The sequence below is a fragment of the Lactuca serriola genome, chromosome 1 (assembly GCF_051521515.1).
Source record: "Lactuca serriola cultivar US96UC23 chromosome 1, Lser_US96UC23_V15, whole genome shotgun sequence".
In the NCBI taxonomy this organism is placed as follows: domain Eukaryota; kingdom Viridiplantae; phylum Streptophyta; class Magnoliopsida; order Asterales; family Asteraceae; genus Lactuca; species Lactuca serriola.
In genome coordinates, this window is record NC_136408.1 from 26,523,855 (window position 1) to 26,544,255 (window position 20,401).

Sequence of the window (20,401 nt, forward strand, 5' to 3'; positions counted from 1 at the left end):
GGGGTTGTTTATATAGGTGTAGAGATAGGGTTTCAGTCATTATCCTTATCTAGTTGATTATCCATTAAGCAACCAATAAGATAATCCTTGAATCCTTATCATACTCGAATTCTAAGGCTTTCCAACCTTAAATTCGTCCACCATACTTATAAGATAATCCTTACCTTATTTTTTAACTATCACATAATTACAAATCAGCCCCTCTAGTTTAATCAATTACATTTGATCACAAAACTAATTCTTAATTAATTATCGACCAATATTAATTAAACAAATATGATTTCTCATTTAATATATTATTCTTATAACATATTAATAAATCATATTATCCTCTCTCTCTTTATTTATTTCTCCAATCAAGTTGCTTTGGTGAAGGCAACCCAAAAGGACCATGCACCATCGAGTCAAGTACATACCAAAATAGTTATGGACTTAGACACTAATCCAACAATTAGAACATATGTGATAACCACAACCGGTATCAAGAACCCAAGAAATAGCATGATTAGAATCGTTAGATTTGATTGTATATATACCTGCAAAAGATGGCTTGATCTTTCCTTCTTTGATTGCTTGCAGGTAATCCGGGCAGCTTCTCTTCCAATGTCCTATCTTGTGGCAGTGGTGGCACTCTGCCTCCTTCGGGTTAGAGCAGGGCTTGGCGGGATCAACTTTGGTCCCACTAGAAGAGGCACCATCTCGGGCTTTCACCTTGCGATAGCTCTTCGATGAAGCTTTCCTCTTCTTTCCCTTCCCTTGTCCAATAGCCAAGACAGGAGCAGCGGGCGGATTAGGAGTAGGTGCAACAGACTTGTCTTTGAAGTTGCTCTCAGCAACCCTCAAGAGACCTTGGAGCTTGCTTAGGGTGACCTCTTCTTTGTTCATGTGGTAGGTCATCCTAAATTGATTGTACATCGGAGGCAAAGAGTGAAGCACCATGTCGATCGCCAAATCCTCACCGAAGTCAACATTTAACTTGCGAAGGCGGTCGACATACCTTTGCATCTTTTGCAAGTGCACGGTAAGAGATTCTCCATGACCCATCTTCGCGGAAATCATGTTAGTGAAAATCTCATACCACTCTTGTCTCGCGTTTTGGTGGTACCTCTCCAATAAGTCTTGGTGCATCTCGTACGGGTACATGTCCTCGTAGGACTTTTGGAATTCGGAGTTCATGGTGGCGATCATGATGCAATGTACCTTCATTGCATCTCGCTCATGAGTTTCAAAGGCGGTGATTTCGGCTGGAGTAGCGATTTCGGTGTTGATTTTCTCGAGCTTCTCATCAAGGACATACTCTTTGTCCTCATAGCGAGCAATGGTGCGAATGTATCTTATCCATTCGCTAAAGTTTGTTCCATCGAAGGTGACCTTTTGGCAAAGGCTCATCAACGTGAAAGAACTAGCAGCAGCGTGGTTTGCGTTCGACATCTACAATTAGAAAAGGACAAAGATAGATTAGAATAAGAATCCCTAATTATCACCCAATAAGAAAATTAGGGCTAGGATCCAACAATAACATTTACATACTAGAAAAGGGATGCCGTAATCTAACATGCAAATAAATTGAAGGTAAGTGAATGACGATTCACTAATTCTCCATCACAAAACTTAAACTATTAGTCCTAAGTGTTTTTGAGAATTCCTAGGTTCGGATGAGATTCATTGAAACTATTCAATGACATGTTTAAATCTCGATATGCCCCTCTCGTTTGTGACTGGGATGCCGAGGATCACAAAGCGGGTGTGAATTACCATGCAAATTCACATGGTGCCTTCATTGTAACGATCACCTATTCGATGTGCCGGTAAACCACACACGCTCCATCGAACTATGATAAACAATGAATCACCCTTTGCCACCTTCGCTTAGAACCAATTAGTGTGCCGGTAAACCACACACGCTCCACTAACATCTTAGCAAGGTGCAAAGTGTAATTTCATGGGATTGCATCAATTCACTTTTCCTAAAGTAACTAGGATTGGGAAATTTTAAAAAATATGTGTAGTTACTTTGTATTTCTTATTATACTTTTAATGAGAGGATGAGGTTGCCCTATCCTACCCGTTCGGCTAACGACCCTCCACCAATCAAGCAAGCGGTAGGTGTGAGTGTACACCCATTAAGCGCCATTTTATAGGCCGCAACCTTATACCCACCTTATAGATCGGCTTCGTGAATGAGGCCTACTAACGGTAAGACTAGCATTTAGTTATACATATATATATATATATATATATATATATATATATATATATATTATACTAGTAATATCATATTAGTATAGGGTTGTATTTTAAACCTTTTAAAATCTAGGGTTTGAAATTTAAGTTGTCTAAATTAAAACTTTTAATCACAAATATAAATTTCAAAACTTGAGGACAAGTTTTAAACCTTTAAAACATGGAGGATCAAATAACAAATAATTCCAATTAACAATTAATATCCTAATTATCTATATTTGATTTATTCAAGATTTCTTTTAAGATAATTACCAAAATAATCAAAATAATTAATTAATTATCATATAAGGAAATTAAATATTTTATTAGTTGATAAATACCTTTAACTAGATCAAGATAACAGTTATATTTATCAGAAAAACGAATTAATATTGATCTAATTAGTTTATGGTAAGTTAAGATAAGATAAACACAAAGAAATCCCGAATCTGGCCATTCCTGACGCCTGGACTCGCCGAGTGCACAAAGGGACTCGCCGAGTCAGGCCTACTCGCCGAGTCCACTTTGAGACTCGCCGAGTCCATGACTCAGAAACCTAAAAATTGAATTTTGCAGGTTTGTTTCAGTTAATCAAGCAACAATTTAAAGAAAACCAAGCTAGGCTCTGATACCACTGTTGGTCTTTTGACCATAAGAACTTTCCTATGTGCGCATGCAAAACCCTAATGCTTGGATCTAGGCTTTCTAATAAACATGCTTTGAATCCAAGACTTCTAATTACTAATTAGGTTAAATAACAACATTGAAACAGATCTAGAATCATACCTTTGAGTTCCTTGTTGATCTTGAGGTCTTGGAGCTTCTAGAGTCACAAATGTCACTCCTCTAATGGCTTACAAACATCAATAGCAATAAGAATGATTTAGGAGAGAGGAGAGGGGAGGAATTTCGACCAGAGGTTCCTTGCTTTAGGAGATGTGTCGAATTCCCCATGCCATAGGGTCTATTTATACTTGTAGACTCCTTAAGGGTTACAACCTAAACCCTAATTGGATAATCTTCTCTTAAGGCTATCCAAATCCATTCCATAGATAAGCATATGGACGATTTTAGCTATCCAAAAGCTCTTAGAATTCGTCCAAAGCATATCCTAATGGATTTACAGTCTAAAGCTTAACTATCAAACAATTGACAGTTTATACCCCTTTATTTAATTAATCTCTTTAAGTCACCAAATTAATTCTAATTAATTCTATGACTTATATTAATCAAATAACAAATATATTATTCATTATATTATTCACATAATATATTAATAATATTTACTCTCTCTTAATAAATCATCCTATCAAGTTGCTATGGTGAAGGCAACCCAAAAGGACCATGCACAACCGGATCAAATACTTGCCTAATATAGTTGCAGCCTTAGACACTATTCCAACACTTTTAAATTTGAGTTTTGCATTATCTACTTTTACAGTAAAATTTTAAAAACTCATTTCTTGCCTTTACGTCCTCAAGTTGGACATTAAAACTTCTAAGACAATATTTTTATCATCAGATTATCAATCTTCAAAGTCTTGCATCCATGCCCTTAATTTGGAAATAAAATTTCTTGAAGAAATACAAAAGGTATCTAAATTTTATGTTGTATTAAGTATTGGGGATAGCTGAAGTGGTCAGGTGTGTATCGTTGTAGGTTATGCCAAGGCCTTTAAGGTATTTTGTTGTTCATCTCAGTGTTCTAATGAAGGGTTGTCGAAAGTTGTAGATGATCATCGTAACATCCCCTAATGCCAAACATCCCCTAACATGTGTCAACCTGTAACCAAACACCCATTAATGCCATAAAAGGATAAAATCGGAAAAGAGGGCAATTATGACAATTTTTGCCCAAACATGTGGTTTTTGTGTACATAAAAAAGGGACTTAGGATATAACCGAACATTTCTCGAAACTTTGAGGGTTTTTATGACATTAGCCCTTCTTGAATCGCCATATCCATTTAAAAGGGAGGGCAATATTCTTGAATCAGTACTTGGTATCATTTTTTCACCCATTTCAATACTCAAGATTCTCTTCCTTGTTATAATTTCACTTCTTTTAAACTTGTTCCCTAAAAATATATTATCATGTAAGTTATAAGGCTATCAGGAGTTTATAGCTCTCCACGCATGAATGGCTGAGCTGGAGGGGCTAAGGACGCGTGAATACCGCCCCTAGCCCTGGTGGTTTGGGTGTGGCGTGGCCATGGAGACGGACGGAGACGCTGCATTTGATTGGTTCCCTCACATTTTCTCTCTTTTATCTATCTCTTCTTTTTGCACCTTCACTACCTAACCACTGGTAAACACCGCCCCCGGTCCTGGTGATTTGGGTGTGGAATGGTGAAATATTTACGTGGCATCACCTTTATTCACAAACCACGCGTGACCATTGTCGATAGCCTAATTTCTGTTTTTAACACTATCTTTCATTCATCACATTCAGGCATTTTGTGTACTATTTTCATTAAAGTCATAAAAAGGAGCTCTTGTGCATTACTTTCATTGCAGCTCATATAACGGGTCTCTTGTTTATTAATTCACCAAACACACAAAAAGGGTACCTTGTGCACAATTTCCATCAAAGTGACACAATGGGTCACTTGTGCATTATTTCCATCAAACTGCACACAATGCGTCTTCTGTACATTGTTTTTCATCAAAGTGCATATATTGGGTCTTAGACGTGTGTTTCATTAAACAAATAGACTTTTAAATTAATAATGATTTATAAAAAGGTTATTAATTGAATTTCCATATGTTGAGCATAAGACCAAAATAACTTTGAATCACATTATTTTTTCAATAAAATTTCCATTGTATTTTTTGGGCTACTAAATGCAAATACAATCATTTTAAGTACATAAAATTTTTGGTTGTTATAAGAAGACGATGCACCAATTAAGTTTGACAACCGTCTTCACTAATCACGCCTTGTGATAGCCAATAATCACATCGATAGATCTAACAATTAAGTTTGATGCTAATCATCCAATTCCATTATTACTTTTGTTTCTCGCCTTTCTTTCTGTTTGTTATTTGTACCATTGATTTTTTTTTTTTTTTTTGTTTGCTTCACTCATCTTTGGTTTGTTTGACATTAAATCAATTACATATTTGATGACAAAGTTTTAGGTAAAATATTAGACTTGAAAGAGAGAGTTTTTCATTCGGGTTAGATTTTAACCAAAATGCAACCATAACAACATGGTTCTTCTAATGTAAAATAGCTAAATTTACATTACGATCTAATATATATATATATATATATATATATATATATATATATATATATATATATATATATATATATATATATATATATATATATATATCCCCTAATCTAATAAATAAGTACAATTTCGCCACGTGGCAATCTCCAAGCCCCCCAAAATCGAATTTTCCCGCTTTTTTTACTAAACTAAATTGTCCAAAATGCCCTTCATTTCCTTTTGTAATCCCTGTAAATCAGCCATGATTTTAGAATTTATATAATTCAATCATAACAAAAAAAAAAACTATTTATCCACAATATACATATTTTCCATATTGAATTCGGCAATACCATATCTTCTCCCGTTTAATTCGTTTTTTTATTGTTAAGATTATCAACATTTTTTCATCATTCCATTCCTTTTAGAATAGAGTAAATCGCAAAAAATCAGGAAATAGATTTCAATCCACGTATTCTTCATATATTATTTATTTACCTGTTGAACGTAAAGGCTCCTTGCTGTTGCAGAATACGTTGTCCCTAACATTCTGTTTGCATATCACAGTGGTTTTCCTCCTCTTACTGCTTTCCTTTTATTCACCTCTTCCACCAAAGACAAAGATCAAACAACAGCAGGTTGGTACTTTCATAATTCGTGTTTTTTATATGTTTATGATTTATAGTTTTTGCTCAAATTTTCATTAAAAAAAATTGTACATTGAATGTATAAAGAACAGTTCCCGTTTAAACTACATACAAGAATTTTTTACTTGTATAATCGAATTTTGCCTACCAAGTTCACATTTTTTGCTCTACGGTCCAATTTCACAGATCGACCATGTGAAAGTACAAAAATTATTTTCTGTTACTAGCATTGTACTTTCACATCACTTCATATAAAATTGATCTATTATTTATAAATATCCTTCTGTTTGCTTTGCTATTCTTTCTGAAATAACATTGTACTGATCGAAAATACATGTAAATAAATTCAAATTCTGATAAAGCTTTTACCTGTATTCAAATTTATAAAATGAAATGCTTTAAAGATGGCATATTTAACGGGATAATATCATTCTATGATTTCAATTAAATTCAGATTACTATTTAAAATGTTCATCATTCTCACTTGATTTTATTCCCCTCTGTCGTCCATTGTTTCACGTTTCTGAAGTTCATATAGTCAGCCTTCTGCAACACATTGCAAATCAGGTTAGCCTTTTGAATTTGTCATTGTTCTTTATTTCATTCACCGTTTTTTGCTTGTGTTTTGTGTTTACTGCAAGTTACAGCTAACAACAATCATCTCTATTTCGTTTTTTTGTTATTATCTATTTGTTTTTTACGACAGATAACAAAGAATAAGATATATAGTTTAGAAAAAAAATCCTAGAAAATCAGGAACAAAATTTCAATTTACCCCTTAATATATGACACCCTAATTATCATTAATAAAAATCACGCAACTTATTACCTTAAATATCGTAAAAACATGATCCCTTTAGTTTTTCAATTGTATCTTCACCGATTGTAATCATCATTCATGCATTATTTGAGATTAAAAATACAATCGGCTCATCACCTTTACATAAATAAGCATTCTTTCAAGTTTTTCCGCCTTTGCTTTTCTTCCTTGGCATTCGTTTTCTACTGCAACAAATCCAATAAACAAAGGTATAATTCTATTTTTTTTTCCAATTCAACCATTATTGTTAGTTGAGTTGAGTTAAGCTTTCGTACATAAACACAGGCAAATATGGAAATTCTGATAATCTCATGCTTTTTTTCATTTTTTTAAACTATAAACAAATTCATGTAATTTGAATATGCTTATTTAAACTATATTTCATAATTATATGTTTAGTTATTTAAAAATAAAACAAAAGCAATAGTCTCTACCATGATGACATATCATCCATACATGTACCAGTTATACAGATGAGATAGCGTCAAATGGAAAATGATTGTTGTAATTTTTTTAATAATCAATGTAGTAAGTTTTTAAAAGGGTATTGTTCTCCTTTTTCTGGTTTTTGATGGATCAAAACATGGATACAATAAACTTTCTACATGTTTTTATGGTATTTTTTCATGATAATTGCAGCAATATCCATTCGGGTTAGGAAGGCATTTGTAAAAAGGTTAAAGGGAAAATTGGTCTTTTTAATAATTATTGTCAATTGTGATAGGTTTATTCAAGTATGTATGAATTATGATGACTTTTGTAGGCAAGGGATAGCAGAATTCGGTGTGATTATTTGAAGTTTTAGTGTAAAACTAAACTAAAGGGCATTATTGTCTTTTTTAGGATTCTATCATATTTAGTTATCTTCCAATATGCTTTTCTAAAAGGCATCAAATAACTACACATTCAGGATTATTGAACACATAAATGGTCCCTATAAATGCTCACCGTAAAGTATAAACTCAAAAAAAGATGGTTCCCGTTAAACTATAATTGCAAATAAGTACATTTTTCTCAAAATAGCTATATTAATTACAAAAATGGTCCATGTAACGTGTATAAATTGAATGTGTTACTGGTTCTTTCATTTTCGTTTATTCAATGAATATTGAGAATATGAGTTGCTATTTTTGTGTCAAGTTCATAAGAATTAGTATACTGCATTGAACACCAACTATTTGATAGTGTAAAGGCTTACCTCAATATCAATCATACTCGAGTAATCAATATACTCTTTTCTGTTCACCGGATCCGTGAGCCCATACCCCGTCATCTTTCTAATGAACTCAATCAGGTGCCGGAAACTTAACATCAAATGTCGTCTAGCATCTGAAAGTATCATATCAGTCTGGCGGCAGTGGCGGTAACAACTCGATCGATTAAGCTATTATATGAGTGGTGGCACGCCAGCTATTGCAATCAATCGAAAACCCAAACGACTAAACGTAATTTCTCATTTCCAGATGGATGAGAGGCCATCACATAACCGCAGAAGACTAACAGTTTCTGCACTCTGAAAATCGTCGGTGTCTTACAAAATCGGAAGATCGTCGTCGAAGATTCGAGACGGTCGGTATGATTCGTTCATAATCATCCGGTTATGAAACTTGATCAAATAGGGATCGTTCAGGACGTCGGATTGTTGGATAGAGTAAATGAAGGATTCATCTGTATAATTAGGGTATGTGGTTTAGGGTCGACCCATTTAGTGGAATTTAGGTATGTGGTTTAGGCGATCCATTTCTTGAAAGACTGATCATGTTCGGATAAAACTAATTATCCAATTGGACAATTTGGATTGGACAATTTGGATTTGACTATTTGGTTCGGATATTTAGATTTTTGGATTGGTTTTCAACAAAACCGAATTATTATTTTGGATTTCGGATTGGTTTTGGTTTATAAAATAAGAACCGAATAGTCCAAAAAAACCGAATAAACATTTATTATTTATCTATTTAAAATATATATATCTATAATTATTTATTAATTTTGTAATTTATTTTTTCAAATATGTTCAAAACGTTTTACCCGATAAAAATAACATTAATAGGCTTTTCTCTCAAAAGTTTTGTATCTATAAAATATTTAACTATAATATATCTTCTTATTAGTTGTTTATAAATTTCAAATCACAAATAAATTATTTGTTTTTGCTTCTTATGTAAAGTTGGATAATATTATAATTATATGTCGTTTTAAAATGTTTCGGTTTTTAAAAACCGAATTATAAAAACCGATCCAACCGAATTGTAATTGGATCGGATCGGATCGGATTTAAATTTAGTTTGGACAATTCAGATCCATGTTTTGAAAACCGAAATCAATTTGGATTACTTGATTGGATCCGATCAAACCGATCCATCCAAACGAACACCCCTACTTGAAACGTACTAAGCAACATAATACTACAAATTTACAAATAACTATTACATTTAAATTGAATTTTTAACAAAAATTTATGAACTTTTTACTTTGTATCAATGTTTTTTAAAATTAATATTTATTTCATGTTAAAAATCATATCATGTGCTCGTCAAATTCTATAAATAATTAACAGATTTCTACTTTAATAAAAAAATTATATTTATTGTCTTGGGTTTACATCTTACAAATATTAATTGTGTTTAATATAAATTTAATTTGTTTATATTTTATTTTATCAATAGTATATCAATTTAGGATAAACTTACTTTTAGTAAACCACAATTCATCCATCGTATTAATTAATTCATCCATAAATACGTATTGTATTTTTTTTTATGTTAATTACATAACTAAAATATTTTGTTTGTTTTATAGCAATTCAATTTCAATGATTTTTTCTATTTATTTCTCTTTACTCAAATGTATGTTGTATTATGCAAACTCATGACTTTTATCAAATAATTGGACTTACATACTTATTAAATATCTATAAATTATAAAGTTAATAAAAATACAATACAATTCATAAGTTTTTTAAATTAACGATATATTATTTTATTACATAATTAATTTTTTAATTCTATTTAAAATTAGCACCCGTAGGTCCCATGGGTTTTAACCTAGTATATATATATATATATATATATATATATATATATATATATATATATATATATATATATATATATATATATAAACAATCAAGTGAGCTTAAGAACAGTAACAATAAAGTATATATTATATAGATAATATCATATTAGATATTGTTATTAAAGGAGAAAAAAAAAATCCTCCCCTTCCTCACCGTAAGCCATCACCATCCCACCCCTTCCCACCACAGAAGATTCCGCAAACACAATTACAAATTTTGACGATAATCCATCGTTCAAGGTATCAAAACCCTTAATATTCCTATATAACAAAAGTCAACACTTTTTATTAATTTTTTTATCATTGATATTGAATTAACATAAATAAGAAATGTCATTCTCACTCCGACGACCACCATCTTCTCCGATGAACCGTATCCACCCCCAAATTTAACCTCTCATCTTCTCTGTTTGTTGTCCCCCACCTCATCCCATCTTCTGACAGAAACACAATCCTTCCATTTTTTTCGTTGATCACGAATTAAAAAAATACTATCTTCTTCAGAAATTTTTACACATATAACACCACTTTACTTTCTTGAACCCATGGTGTTGACATCTCGTTCGACCAACTAAGATCAAAATTAAGAAAATTTTATAATCTTATAGAAATACAGTTTTTGAATTTGAGAAAAGCGAAATATAATTGGATCAACAGACAATAGTGAAGCATTGAAGAGAGAGAATGAGAGATAGATAGGATACCAAGGAGAATGGTATGCCGAAAAATAAAATGAAATGAAATGTGGTAACTATATAGAGGAAGAGATCGAGCGAAATCTGAATAGTATATATATATATATATATATATATATATATATATAAAAGTTCATTTGAGACGAACATAATTTTGTGAGACCGTAAGACCAAATTCTTTTGGTGAAATATTGTAATATTCTATTGTTCGTAAAAATAGAATATGCAATATATTCTACCATTATATGTTTTAGAATATTTCAATGTAAAATATATTAAAATTATTGTTTTAGAATATTAGAATATTACACATATTTAATTTTTATAAACATTAGAATATTAGAATATTTCACTAGAAAAAAGCGGTCTCACGATTTCACAAAATTAAGTCGTCTCACATGAACTTATATATATATATATATATATATATATATATATATATATATATATATATATATATATATATATATATATATATATATATAATGGTTTTCTTTTTTTGGGAAAAATTAAATTGAGCGTTGTTTTCTTCATTTCTTTGATTTGTATTTTGGTGGCCGGAGGTATTCTTAGTTTCGTATCGATCTTAGGGAGGTGGAAGAGGAAGCATCCATACGGCTATCTGAAGTACTATACACGTCAAGGGCATGGGTTAGGTGTAACACTGTAAATTTTCAAACCAAAATTTTTATTTTTAAAACACATAAAACTCATATATTATATTTCATAAAACCACAAGTGTCTCAAATGTCAACATAAATCCACAAATAAAAGTCAAATCTCAAAATCCTCAACAAAGTCTCGAACAAGTGTGTACAATCATGTCGGTGCCTTCCTGCGGTCCTGAAAAGTACCTGGAACACACATCACACCACACGTTAAGCACACAACTTAGTGAGTTCCCCAAAATACCATATGCGTATCGGTGTGGACCCTACCTTGGTGTGTCTCGGTGAGGATCCTCCCGTCTCACAGCTCGGTTTGGACCTTCCGGTCCTGTCTCAGTGGAACCCACCGGTCTCACAACTCGGTTTGAACCCTCCAATCCTATCTCAGTACAACATAGAATATAACATATATATCACACAGAAAAAATGCATAATATAACGTAAATCAAATAAGTACAAAAGACCCTTCGGTCACACATAGATACCACTCATAGTAAGTATAGTGAGAATACTCACCTCGTAAGTAAGCAAAGAAAACTGGATACCCCTCGAACAGTCTAATGTCCGCCTAGACGTAATAAGCATCTCTAATTAACTCATAAAGATCACAATGTCATAAAACTCACGCTAAACTCTTTCTAACTGTAACGACCCAATTTTCACGACCAAAAATTTTGTGTTAAAAACATTACTTTAGAAAATATTAATAACTAAAAACATTGTTTGATCAAATCATAACACAAAGTTAACCATGTCTAAAAGCCAATTCATACATTCAATCAAAATATCAGAGTACAAATCCCAGTGAAGCTCGTAAATACGGAAACCAGAGAGTGTGTGTGTGACATGCTGCTACCGCGCCGACTCCTTTCCCCTAGCTGAGGAGATACCTGAAACCAAAACTGAAAACTGTAAGCACAAAGTTTAGTGAGTTCCCCCATAATACCCCATACCATGCAAACATATAACAACCAATGTTCAGCTAGGAGTTACGGGCCTTGCCCACACTCGGGAAGATACGGGCCCTGCCCACACTTCGCTAGCCGGGAGATACGGGCCTCGCCCACACTTGTGAAGATACGGGCCTTCCCACACTTCGCTATCTGGGAGATACGGGCCTAGCCCACACTCCAACCTCGGAGAGATACGGGCCCTGCCCACACTCAACCGTTAACCCATAACATACAAGTATCACGCAGACAACAAGTATAAGCAACTCTATCATATTAACACATATATCATACTTGACTAAACCCAGAGATACGGGCTCGGCCCACACTCTAGTACTAGCATCTCGTCTACACGGGTCGGCCTTGGTGCCTTAGACCCGTTCCTACTGGAAAGGAAACTCACCTGATACTGCTGAACTGCTGATGCTAACCCCTTTGACCGCTACCTGACCACTGACTCCGAACTGCTGCTCCGCTAGCTCCCCGAGCTACCAATATCAACATAACACTTAGTCTAACTGACCTTCAAAGGTCAACCAAGTCAACTCTTGTCAAAGTCAACCTTCCAGGTCAACCCTACTCGTCGAGTCACCCTACTGACTCGCCGAGTTCATAAGTCCAGAGTCCTTCCACTCGCGACTCTACTCGCCGAGTCAGCCCCTGACTCGCCGAGTCTACTGATTCCCGATTCCTGTCATGTCCAACTCACTGAGTCCTGGCTCGACTCGCTGACTCGAGACGTAACTCGAAGGGTTTGGGACCACGCGACCTGACCCGCCGAGTCTAAGAACAGACTCGCCGAGCACACGACAAACTTCATCCAACTCGCTGAGTTGTTCATCCAACTCGCCGAGTTCATGCTCATCTTCATCCGACTCGACGAGCTGTTCATCCCACTCGTCGAGTTCCTCCTCATCTTCAAGCTACTCGCCGAGTCCACTCGAAGGACTCGCCGAGTCCAATAAGATCCACTTACATGCAGAGGACTTCCAAGTCATGCATGAACTCCAAACTGTAGATCTAGCCTTCCCAAGCCTATTCCCCACGTAAAGTTGCAAACTTTACGTGTAGAGAGGGAGATCTAGGCAAAATGCACCAATAACTAGGGTTTAAGACCAAGAGGCTCCAAAATCCACCCAATGGCTGATACTTTACGAGATTCTAAACCAACACAAGCATGGATCTGAGGTAGCAACCTCAGATCTGGACCTCAAGCTTGACATTGATCTTAGGCATGGCTTAAAAGCCCCAAAACTCATAACTAAAGAAGATCTAAAGGAGGGAAACGAATTGATACCTTCAAATTCTCTGAAATGTTCCCCAAACTTCAGATCCAAAGCCACTCTTTAATGCTTCAAAGATTCCCACTTCTTCTTCTTCTTCTAAATCACTCAAAAATGGCCAAAAGCATGAATCATCACAATGGAGGCTTAGGGTGCGACGTTCTGGGTGTGAGGGGCAGTAAAGGAGCCCTAGGAAGAAGATTGAGACGTTTAAATAGGCTCCAAGTCCCGGATTTAGGGTTTTCCTCGCACAGACCAGACTCGCCGAGTCCACTTGGCCGACTCGCCGAGTTGGTCACTTACTCCTCGACCCGGATCCCGCTCCGACTCGCTGAGTCCTTCCTTGGACTCGCCGAGTCCCTCCTAAATTTAGGGTTGCCTTTACTTTCTTGGCTTTCAAAATCTTGGGTGTTACACTAACTCTTGAGATGGGTAAAAGACCATTTTACCCCCTCCATGTCCCCCCATAAACCCTGTCTTGACCAAATCCTAAAGTCAACAGAAGTCAACACTTGAGTCAACTGCTCATGTTGACCCAACTCGCCGAGTGCACCTATGTGACTCGCTGAGTCCCCGCTATTCCTCAGAATGTCGCAAAAACTCAACTTAACTCGTTGAGTTGTCACATCAACTCGCCAGTCACCCTTGTCCAGACTCATCGAGGAAAACCTTAGCCGACTCATCGAGTCAGCTCGTTGACTCGGCGGGTCCCTTCAGTCTGAATTATCATTCAGATGTTTTAAGGCAGATCTACTACTCCATACCCTAGATCTAGGCTCCCAAGGCTCGAATGTCACGTAAAGCTTTGATCTTTACGTTCATGCATGACATATTTTGCTCCAAAATTCTAATAAAACTCTAACAAGGGTGTTTAAGCACAATAAATCTTATATGGTTGAATAAAGTTGGGAACTTTGGACTCTATGGACCTCACAAGGACCAGATCTGAAGTCTAGACCTCTTGATAGACTCAATGCACTCAATGTCCCAAAAAAGTGGTAAAAGCCCTAACTTCCATGATCATGAGATCTAACCAATAAGATGAGAAGGGTGTAGGATTTTTACCTTCCACATAAGCTCTGGTCGATATAGCACTAGATCCAACAGTTTCTCCTCGTTCCTTGATGGATAATCTCCTATTCTCCTCAAAAGATGCACTAGAATACTCAAAGATTAGCTCTATAACTCTCTTAGCTCACTACTAACGTTTAGGGTTTCACACAAGGGAGTTGGGCAGCTGTTGAGGCGGAAATGAGGACATAAGCTCTCTTAAGTAGCCCCCAACCCCGGAGATTTAGGGTTTCACCTCACAACGCCAACTCGGCGAGTCAGCTCTCTGACTCGTCGAGTCGACCATTAAACCCACGTGACCAAATCAGACTCTACTCGACAAGTTAGGCTCACAACTCGTAGAGTCACTCATGAAGTCCCAATAATAATAAAAATAAATAAATAATAAGGAAATACCTAGGAGTCGGGATGTTACATTAGGGGTGTTGATCGGGTAAATTTTCCATGTTTCGGGTAATTCGGGTTTTTCATGTTAAAAAAATACTCGTTACCCGACCCAAATTAAATTAGGGTAATTCAGGTAGTAGATCGGGTTTGGGTAATTCGGGTATTACCCGAAAAATAAATGTAATGAAGTAAATATGCTATGCTCTATTAGTCTTATTTATATAAATAAACGAGACATAAACGAAGTTACTCAAACTTTGAACATTAAGATTTTTTAGTTAATAATACTTGAGACATCAAGTAATCTTCACAAAAATAATACCATTTACAAGAAACCAAAATGCAAGAAGCCAATACCCTATTTTCAAAAACATTTACAAGAAAATCACTTACTTTGAAGTTTGAAGTCTAAATCGGTGAGTGTTGGTGACGACTTGATGACCGGTGATGACGAGTTGAGTTAAGTTTGAAGTCTCAGGAGATGTCCCTTTGTCTTCGTAGGGTTCGATACTTCGATGGAAGTCTCAAGAAATAGACAAAGGGTTTTTTGAAATCAATGATCAGGATTGAGGATAAAGTCGTAAACAACATATGGATAAGTGTGGATATTACCCAAATGACCCTTTATTTTTTAGATAAATCGGGTATTTCGGGTATACTCGAAACCCTATAGATATACCCTATACCCAGTTAAAAAAAATTCGGGTAACCCGAATCTATATAACCGATACCCAAATTCAAAAAACAGGTCGGGCAGGTAATCGGGTATCGGGTAATTTCAACAGGCATAACATGTGTTTCCTTCCAGATTACCATCAAGTTCAGACAACACCCTTGAGGGTGTGATCTTCACGCCATCCGAAAAAAAAGAAAAAGAAAGCATTGTAGGAAACACACACACAGAGGACATTTGCCATTTGCTATTGCCCTAGATATGGACCGCCATGGGCCAACGTGATAATGTGCACGTCGTAGTCTTCTCCATATAGACACCATCAAGAGGCAAAAACAAAGGGGAAGAATGGGGATGTGTATGGTTTAATGTGTATATTTTTATATTTACAAAATATGAAAAAGAAAATAAAATAAATAAAATAAGGACGTTAATTAACAATAGTTTAACCATGAAAACTAACAGGTGTTGGTCTTAGGAACCAAATTACGTCTATTTTTGTATGTTGAATTTTTTTAGGCTTCACACTAAGAAAAATGCAAGTAAAAAAACACAAACCACAAAAACAATCATCATTCATGTTTTAGCAAGTGACATGAATATTTATAATTTTAACTAGTTTATAAACCAAAGAGTTTTTAGCCTAACGGTATCCGGTGTTGTTTTTTCTTTTTGAAGTTGAGAATTCAAGTCTTGCATTGACATAGATGAAATAAGTTAGAAACACTTTGATATATTTTGCGGTTTAATTTTTTTTTTTTTTATAAAGTTTTGTTTTTAACTAATATTTAAAACTAATTTATTGATGTACCAAGTGCATTAAAACTTGTATTTAAAGCTATGGGGTGATGGGGGTCTCTATGCTATGAAAGTATTTTCCAAAACGTTCATTAAAGTGGAGAAGCCAAAGCTTTCAAAGCCCATCGTTAAAGTATAGTAACTAAAGCTAATGTTTGTGAAATATCATTTTCTCAACAGAAAAAAGTTAACAGAGAAGAGGGCACACACATCAACAAAGTTTTTATAATTTGTCGTAAATTATTTTGCACATATATAACAACAAATACTAAAAATATAGGTGGTAAAAGTAAAACAGTCAAAATGTTATTATTATCATCAAAACTTTATAGTCAAACTCCGGGTCAAACTAGAAAGGGTCCCCAACTAGAAAATATAAACGCAATATAAAAATAAAAATTATCAGATATTGTCTGTCAATCTGTTTAGTTAAAGTGTTAAACACCAGCATCACCATGGGCGTAATTGTCTCGTTCCTCTCTCCACCGATCTTCGTGTCACCATTTCTCTTTCACTATCACTATCTTTGATAATGCAAAAAACTCAATGATACAGACATAAATCTCTGTGTCATCTCACATAGGAGATTGAGATTCTCTGAGTCACATATAACTTAATATTCGTAGACTGATTAACCACAATTGAGAACTGAAGCAACGACTAATTGATATTCGACAATGCCGGAGTTCGCGTTTCTTGATCAACATAATAGACAGTTACGATCAAACTACGACGACGGCGGTGGCGGTGGCGTTAGCGGTGGTAGAGGTGTTAGTCCTGACTCTGTTATACACTCCGTCGAGTCGAACCTCAGTCTCTTCTCTTCTTCGGCTTCCGCTTATGCTAGCATTGAGCGTTGTTCATCTACCTCCGATGTCCTTGATCACGAATCGTTCGTCTCTGATATGTCTCTGGTAAGTTCCTTATGTATCATCTTATGAACTCGTAATTCTCAGGAAGTTTCTATGTAGTTGCACTTTATCAGTTTTATGTATTTTAATCCAAATGCGCATGCGAGAATCGGTTTGATTTGATTGACGTTCAGTGAAGAATTTTAGTATCTTATGAAAATGATTTGCTATCAGCAAAACCTAGGTATGATTTAATTACGAATTCGTCTTCTCCAAACTGTTTGGTTTAAAACGTAATTTAATTTTGCATACAGCCAGGAGGCTTCCGTGGTTCTTCCTCAGCGAGGAGTTCAGATCCAGATCCAAACAAGAATTCCAAAGTACATGACAATGGAGGTCCCTACCTGATAGGAAAAAGGGTGGAAAAAGCACAAGGTATGCATATGAAGTAGCCTTCCTAATTCCTTAATAATAAAAAGAAAAATCGAGGCTAAAAAGCTTTTCGCTGTAAACAAATTCAAAATTTATAGGTCACTTTTCTTTTCCAATTATACGCAGCTATAAAAGAATACATTGATGCAGAAACTGATGGAGATAATCAGAGCCTATATTCAGCAAGAAGCTCCTTCTCTCATACTACAAAAGGTACCAGTTGGATTTTGATTCGTAAGATAACTTTCAGCTGCCATTATTATCAACAATAACAGTTAATCAGTCCAAGCCATAACACTGTAGAAATTAACATCATTCTCTTTGATTAGAATGCCAAAACCGGAAGTCAAAAACTGAAATTCTACTAAGGAAGCCAGACAGAAGAAGACCTGCATCTTTGGATCTGAACAATCAGACGATGAATACCAGTAGCTCTTCACCAAGATCAGGAGAGGCGATGAAAACCTCTATTTCAGCCAATAGAAATGGCGGCATGTTTCCAAGCCCAGGAACGCCTAATTATCCTGCAAGAACTGGTTTTCAGAATGGTTGGAGCTCAGAACGCGTGGCTTCACATACAAGGGGTAACCGGATACACTCAAGCTTCTCATTGATGCCTTACAACAATGGAAGGACACTTCCTTCCAAATGGGAAGATGCAGAGAGGTGGATAATAAGTCCAGTTGCTTTAAAGCCTTCAGTTCAACAGCCACAAAGGCGACCAAAGTCAAAGAGTGGACCACTTGGACCTCCAGGGTCTACCTGCTACTCCATGTATTCACCTGCAATTTCTAGTTTTGAAAGAGAAAATGCCAGGAGTTTTGTCAACGAGTCACCACTTCCAAACAGAGTAAATGCCAATAACAATTCCTTGATTCAATACCAAGATGGGCTTGAAAGGTCAGTCAGTGTACATGGTTGTTCTCAAGTGGCAAATCAGTCATTGTTGCAGATTACTCAAGGTAATTCAGTACATATGGTCTCTATATATTTCCCTGTTTCTTGTTTTCTTTATTGTGTATGATAAAATGTTAATCATCCTCCAGATGATAAAACTAGTGGTTCAATGGATGTTTCCACCAATGTTTCTCATGATATCTCAAGGAGAGATATGGCAACTCAAATGAGCCCTGAAAGCAGTACCTATTCATCTAAGAGAAACTCTAGCTCCATCTCAAATTCTATCCTATCTGTAGAAGATTCACAGCATGTTCGCTATTCTAAAGCAGATATAAGAGATGTACAGGTAGATGGTAAGGTGACTTTGACTCGATGGTCAAAGAAAAGTAAAACTCGAATTCCAGGTAGGTGGTCAGACATTCTGGATGCCAGGTCAGCAGATTGGGAAGCATCAGAGATGACAAAAAGCCTCTCAAAGTATGTCATTCCTTTCAACTGTCAAAAGACGTGAATGCCCCTGTGTAATAAACCCTAACAATTAATGGAATTCATTGACCAGGGTTAAGAGGGAGGAAGCTAAAATTACTGCATGGGAGAATCTGCAGAAGGCAAAAGCAGAAGCAGCAATACGAAAACTAGAGGTTCCCTTTTCACATTTAATGCATATTGGCTTAATATATATATATATATATATATATATATATATATATATATATATATATATATATATATATATATATATATATATATATATATATATATAGATATAAGTGGAATTGGTTCTTAATTGAGCTTATATGGTTCAGATGAAATTGGAAAAGAAGAGATCATCATCCATGGATAGGATTATGAACAAATTAAGAACAGCTCAGAAAAAGGCTCAAGAAATGAGGGAATCCATATTATCTAACCAGTCTTATAAAGTTGCTACATCTTCACACAAGGCCATGTCACTCATCAAGACTCGTAGCCACATACGTTCCTTGAGTGGATGCTTTACATGCCCTGCATTTTGACAAACCTTTTGCATCTGGTGTCACCCTCATACACCAGGTAATCTTGTGTTTTCAATCTAAAAATGTGTAACACTGTCGAATAGAATACTACTACCAAAATGTTTTAATAAAAAGCTGCTTGGGAGTGTTAAATTTAAAAAATCCATGTTCCTTTTAGTGGATAACATACCAGCTAAGCATATGATCAATTGTAGTTTGAAATCTATGGTTTGTTATCGCTATCTCTTGCACACAAATCCCATTAGATGCATCCATGTGAATCGTGTTCACATTAATGCACAACGGACACAAATAGGGTGACACATCGTTCATGTTTAAATTGTGACATACAACACACGTATATATATATATATATATATATATATATATATATATATATATATATATATATATATATATATATATATATATATATATATATAGAGAGAGAGAGAGAGAGAGAGAGAGAGAGAGAGAGAGAGAGGTTCAAATGTTTTCACTATCTATTGTGTGACTGTATGATTGATTCTGGACCAATCATTTTAGTTATTTTAAGAAAGTAATTAATGCATATTAAATACTGAAGATGTAATTAATACCTATTATATCTTTAACATGTAATATGCATTAATTATTTTCCTAAAATAACTAAAATGATTGGTCCAGAATCAGTCATACATGCACACAATAGATACTGAAAACAAAATAACCTA

The 20,401-nt window shown here is 35.1% G+C and overlaps 1 protein-coding gene and 1 long non-coding RNA gene across 5 annotated transcripts; one reads left to right on the top strand and one right to left on the bottom strand.

Annotated features, from left to right (window-relative positions):
- Nucleotides 1-5,562: 5,562 nt before the first annotated feature.
- LOC145078913 (uncharacterized) lies at nucleotides 5,563-8,597 on the bottom strand. Of its 3 annotated transcripts, XR_013694454.1 has the most exons (5): nucleotides 8,106-8,592; nucleotides 6,917-7,092; nucleotides 6,572-6,633; nucleotides 5,939-6,045; nucleotides 5,563-5,689 (listed from the first exon to the last, which is right to left on the bottom strand). It is a non-coding gene; the product is annotated as an uncharacterized LOC145078913 (long non-coding RNA). The 3 variants fall into 3 exon arrangements; XR_013694460.1 differs by having other exon boundaries at nucleotides 5,939-6,633; nucleotides 6,917-7,089; nucleotides 8,106-8,597; XR_013694448.1 differs by having other exon boundaries at nucleotides 5,939-6,633; nucleotides 8,106-8,596.
- Nucleotides 8,598-16,933: 8,336 nt separating this feature from the next.
- LOC145078934 (uncharacterized) lies at nucleotides 16,934-19,926 on the top strand. Of its 2 annotated transcripts, none has more exons than XM_079023081.1 (7): nucleotides 16,934-17,424; nucleotides 17,676-17,796; nucleotides 17,920-18,006; nucleotides 18,123-18,755; nucleotides 18,840-19,170; nucleotides 19,253-19,334; nucleotides 19,500-19,926. In XM_079023081.1, the coding sequence occupies exons 1-7, from the start codon at nucleotides 17,188-17,190 to the stop codon at nucleotides 19,707-19,709; spliced, it is 1,701 nt and encodes a 566-aa protein (XP_078879207.1). In that variant the 5' UTR covers nucleotides 16,934-17,187; the 3' UTR covers nucleotides 19,710-19,926. The 2 variants fall into 2 exon arrangements, with proteins under 2 accessions (XP_078879207.1, XP_078879208.1); XM_079023082.1 differs by having other exon boundaries at nucleotides 17,944-18,006.
- Nucleotides 19,927-20,401: the final 475 nt, after the last annotated feature.

Bases quoted from the DNA above. Each gene is read 5' to 3' on its own strand.
- LOC145078934 (XM_079023081.1), top strand. From the start codon at position 17,188: ATGCCGGAGTTCGCGTTTCTTGATCAACATAATAGACAGTTACGATCA. The intron at 17,425-17,675 runs GTAAGTTCCTTA...TTTTGCATACAG, and splicing joins TCGTCTCTGATATGTCTCTG to CCAGGAGGCTTCCGTGGTTC. The intron at 18,007-18,122 runs GTACCAGTTGGA...CTCTTTGATTAG, and splicing joins CTTCTCTCATACTACAAAAG to AATGCCAAAACCGGAAGTCA.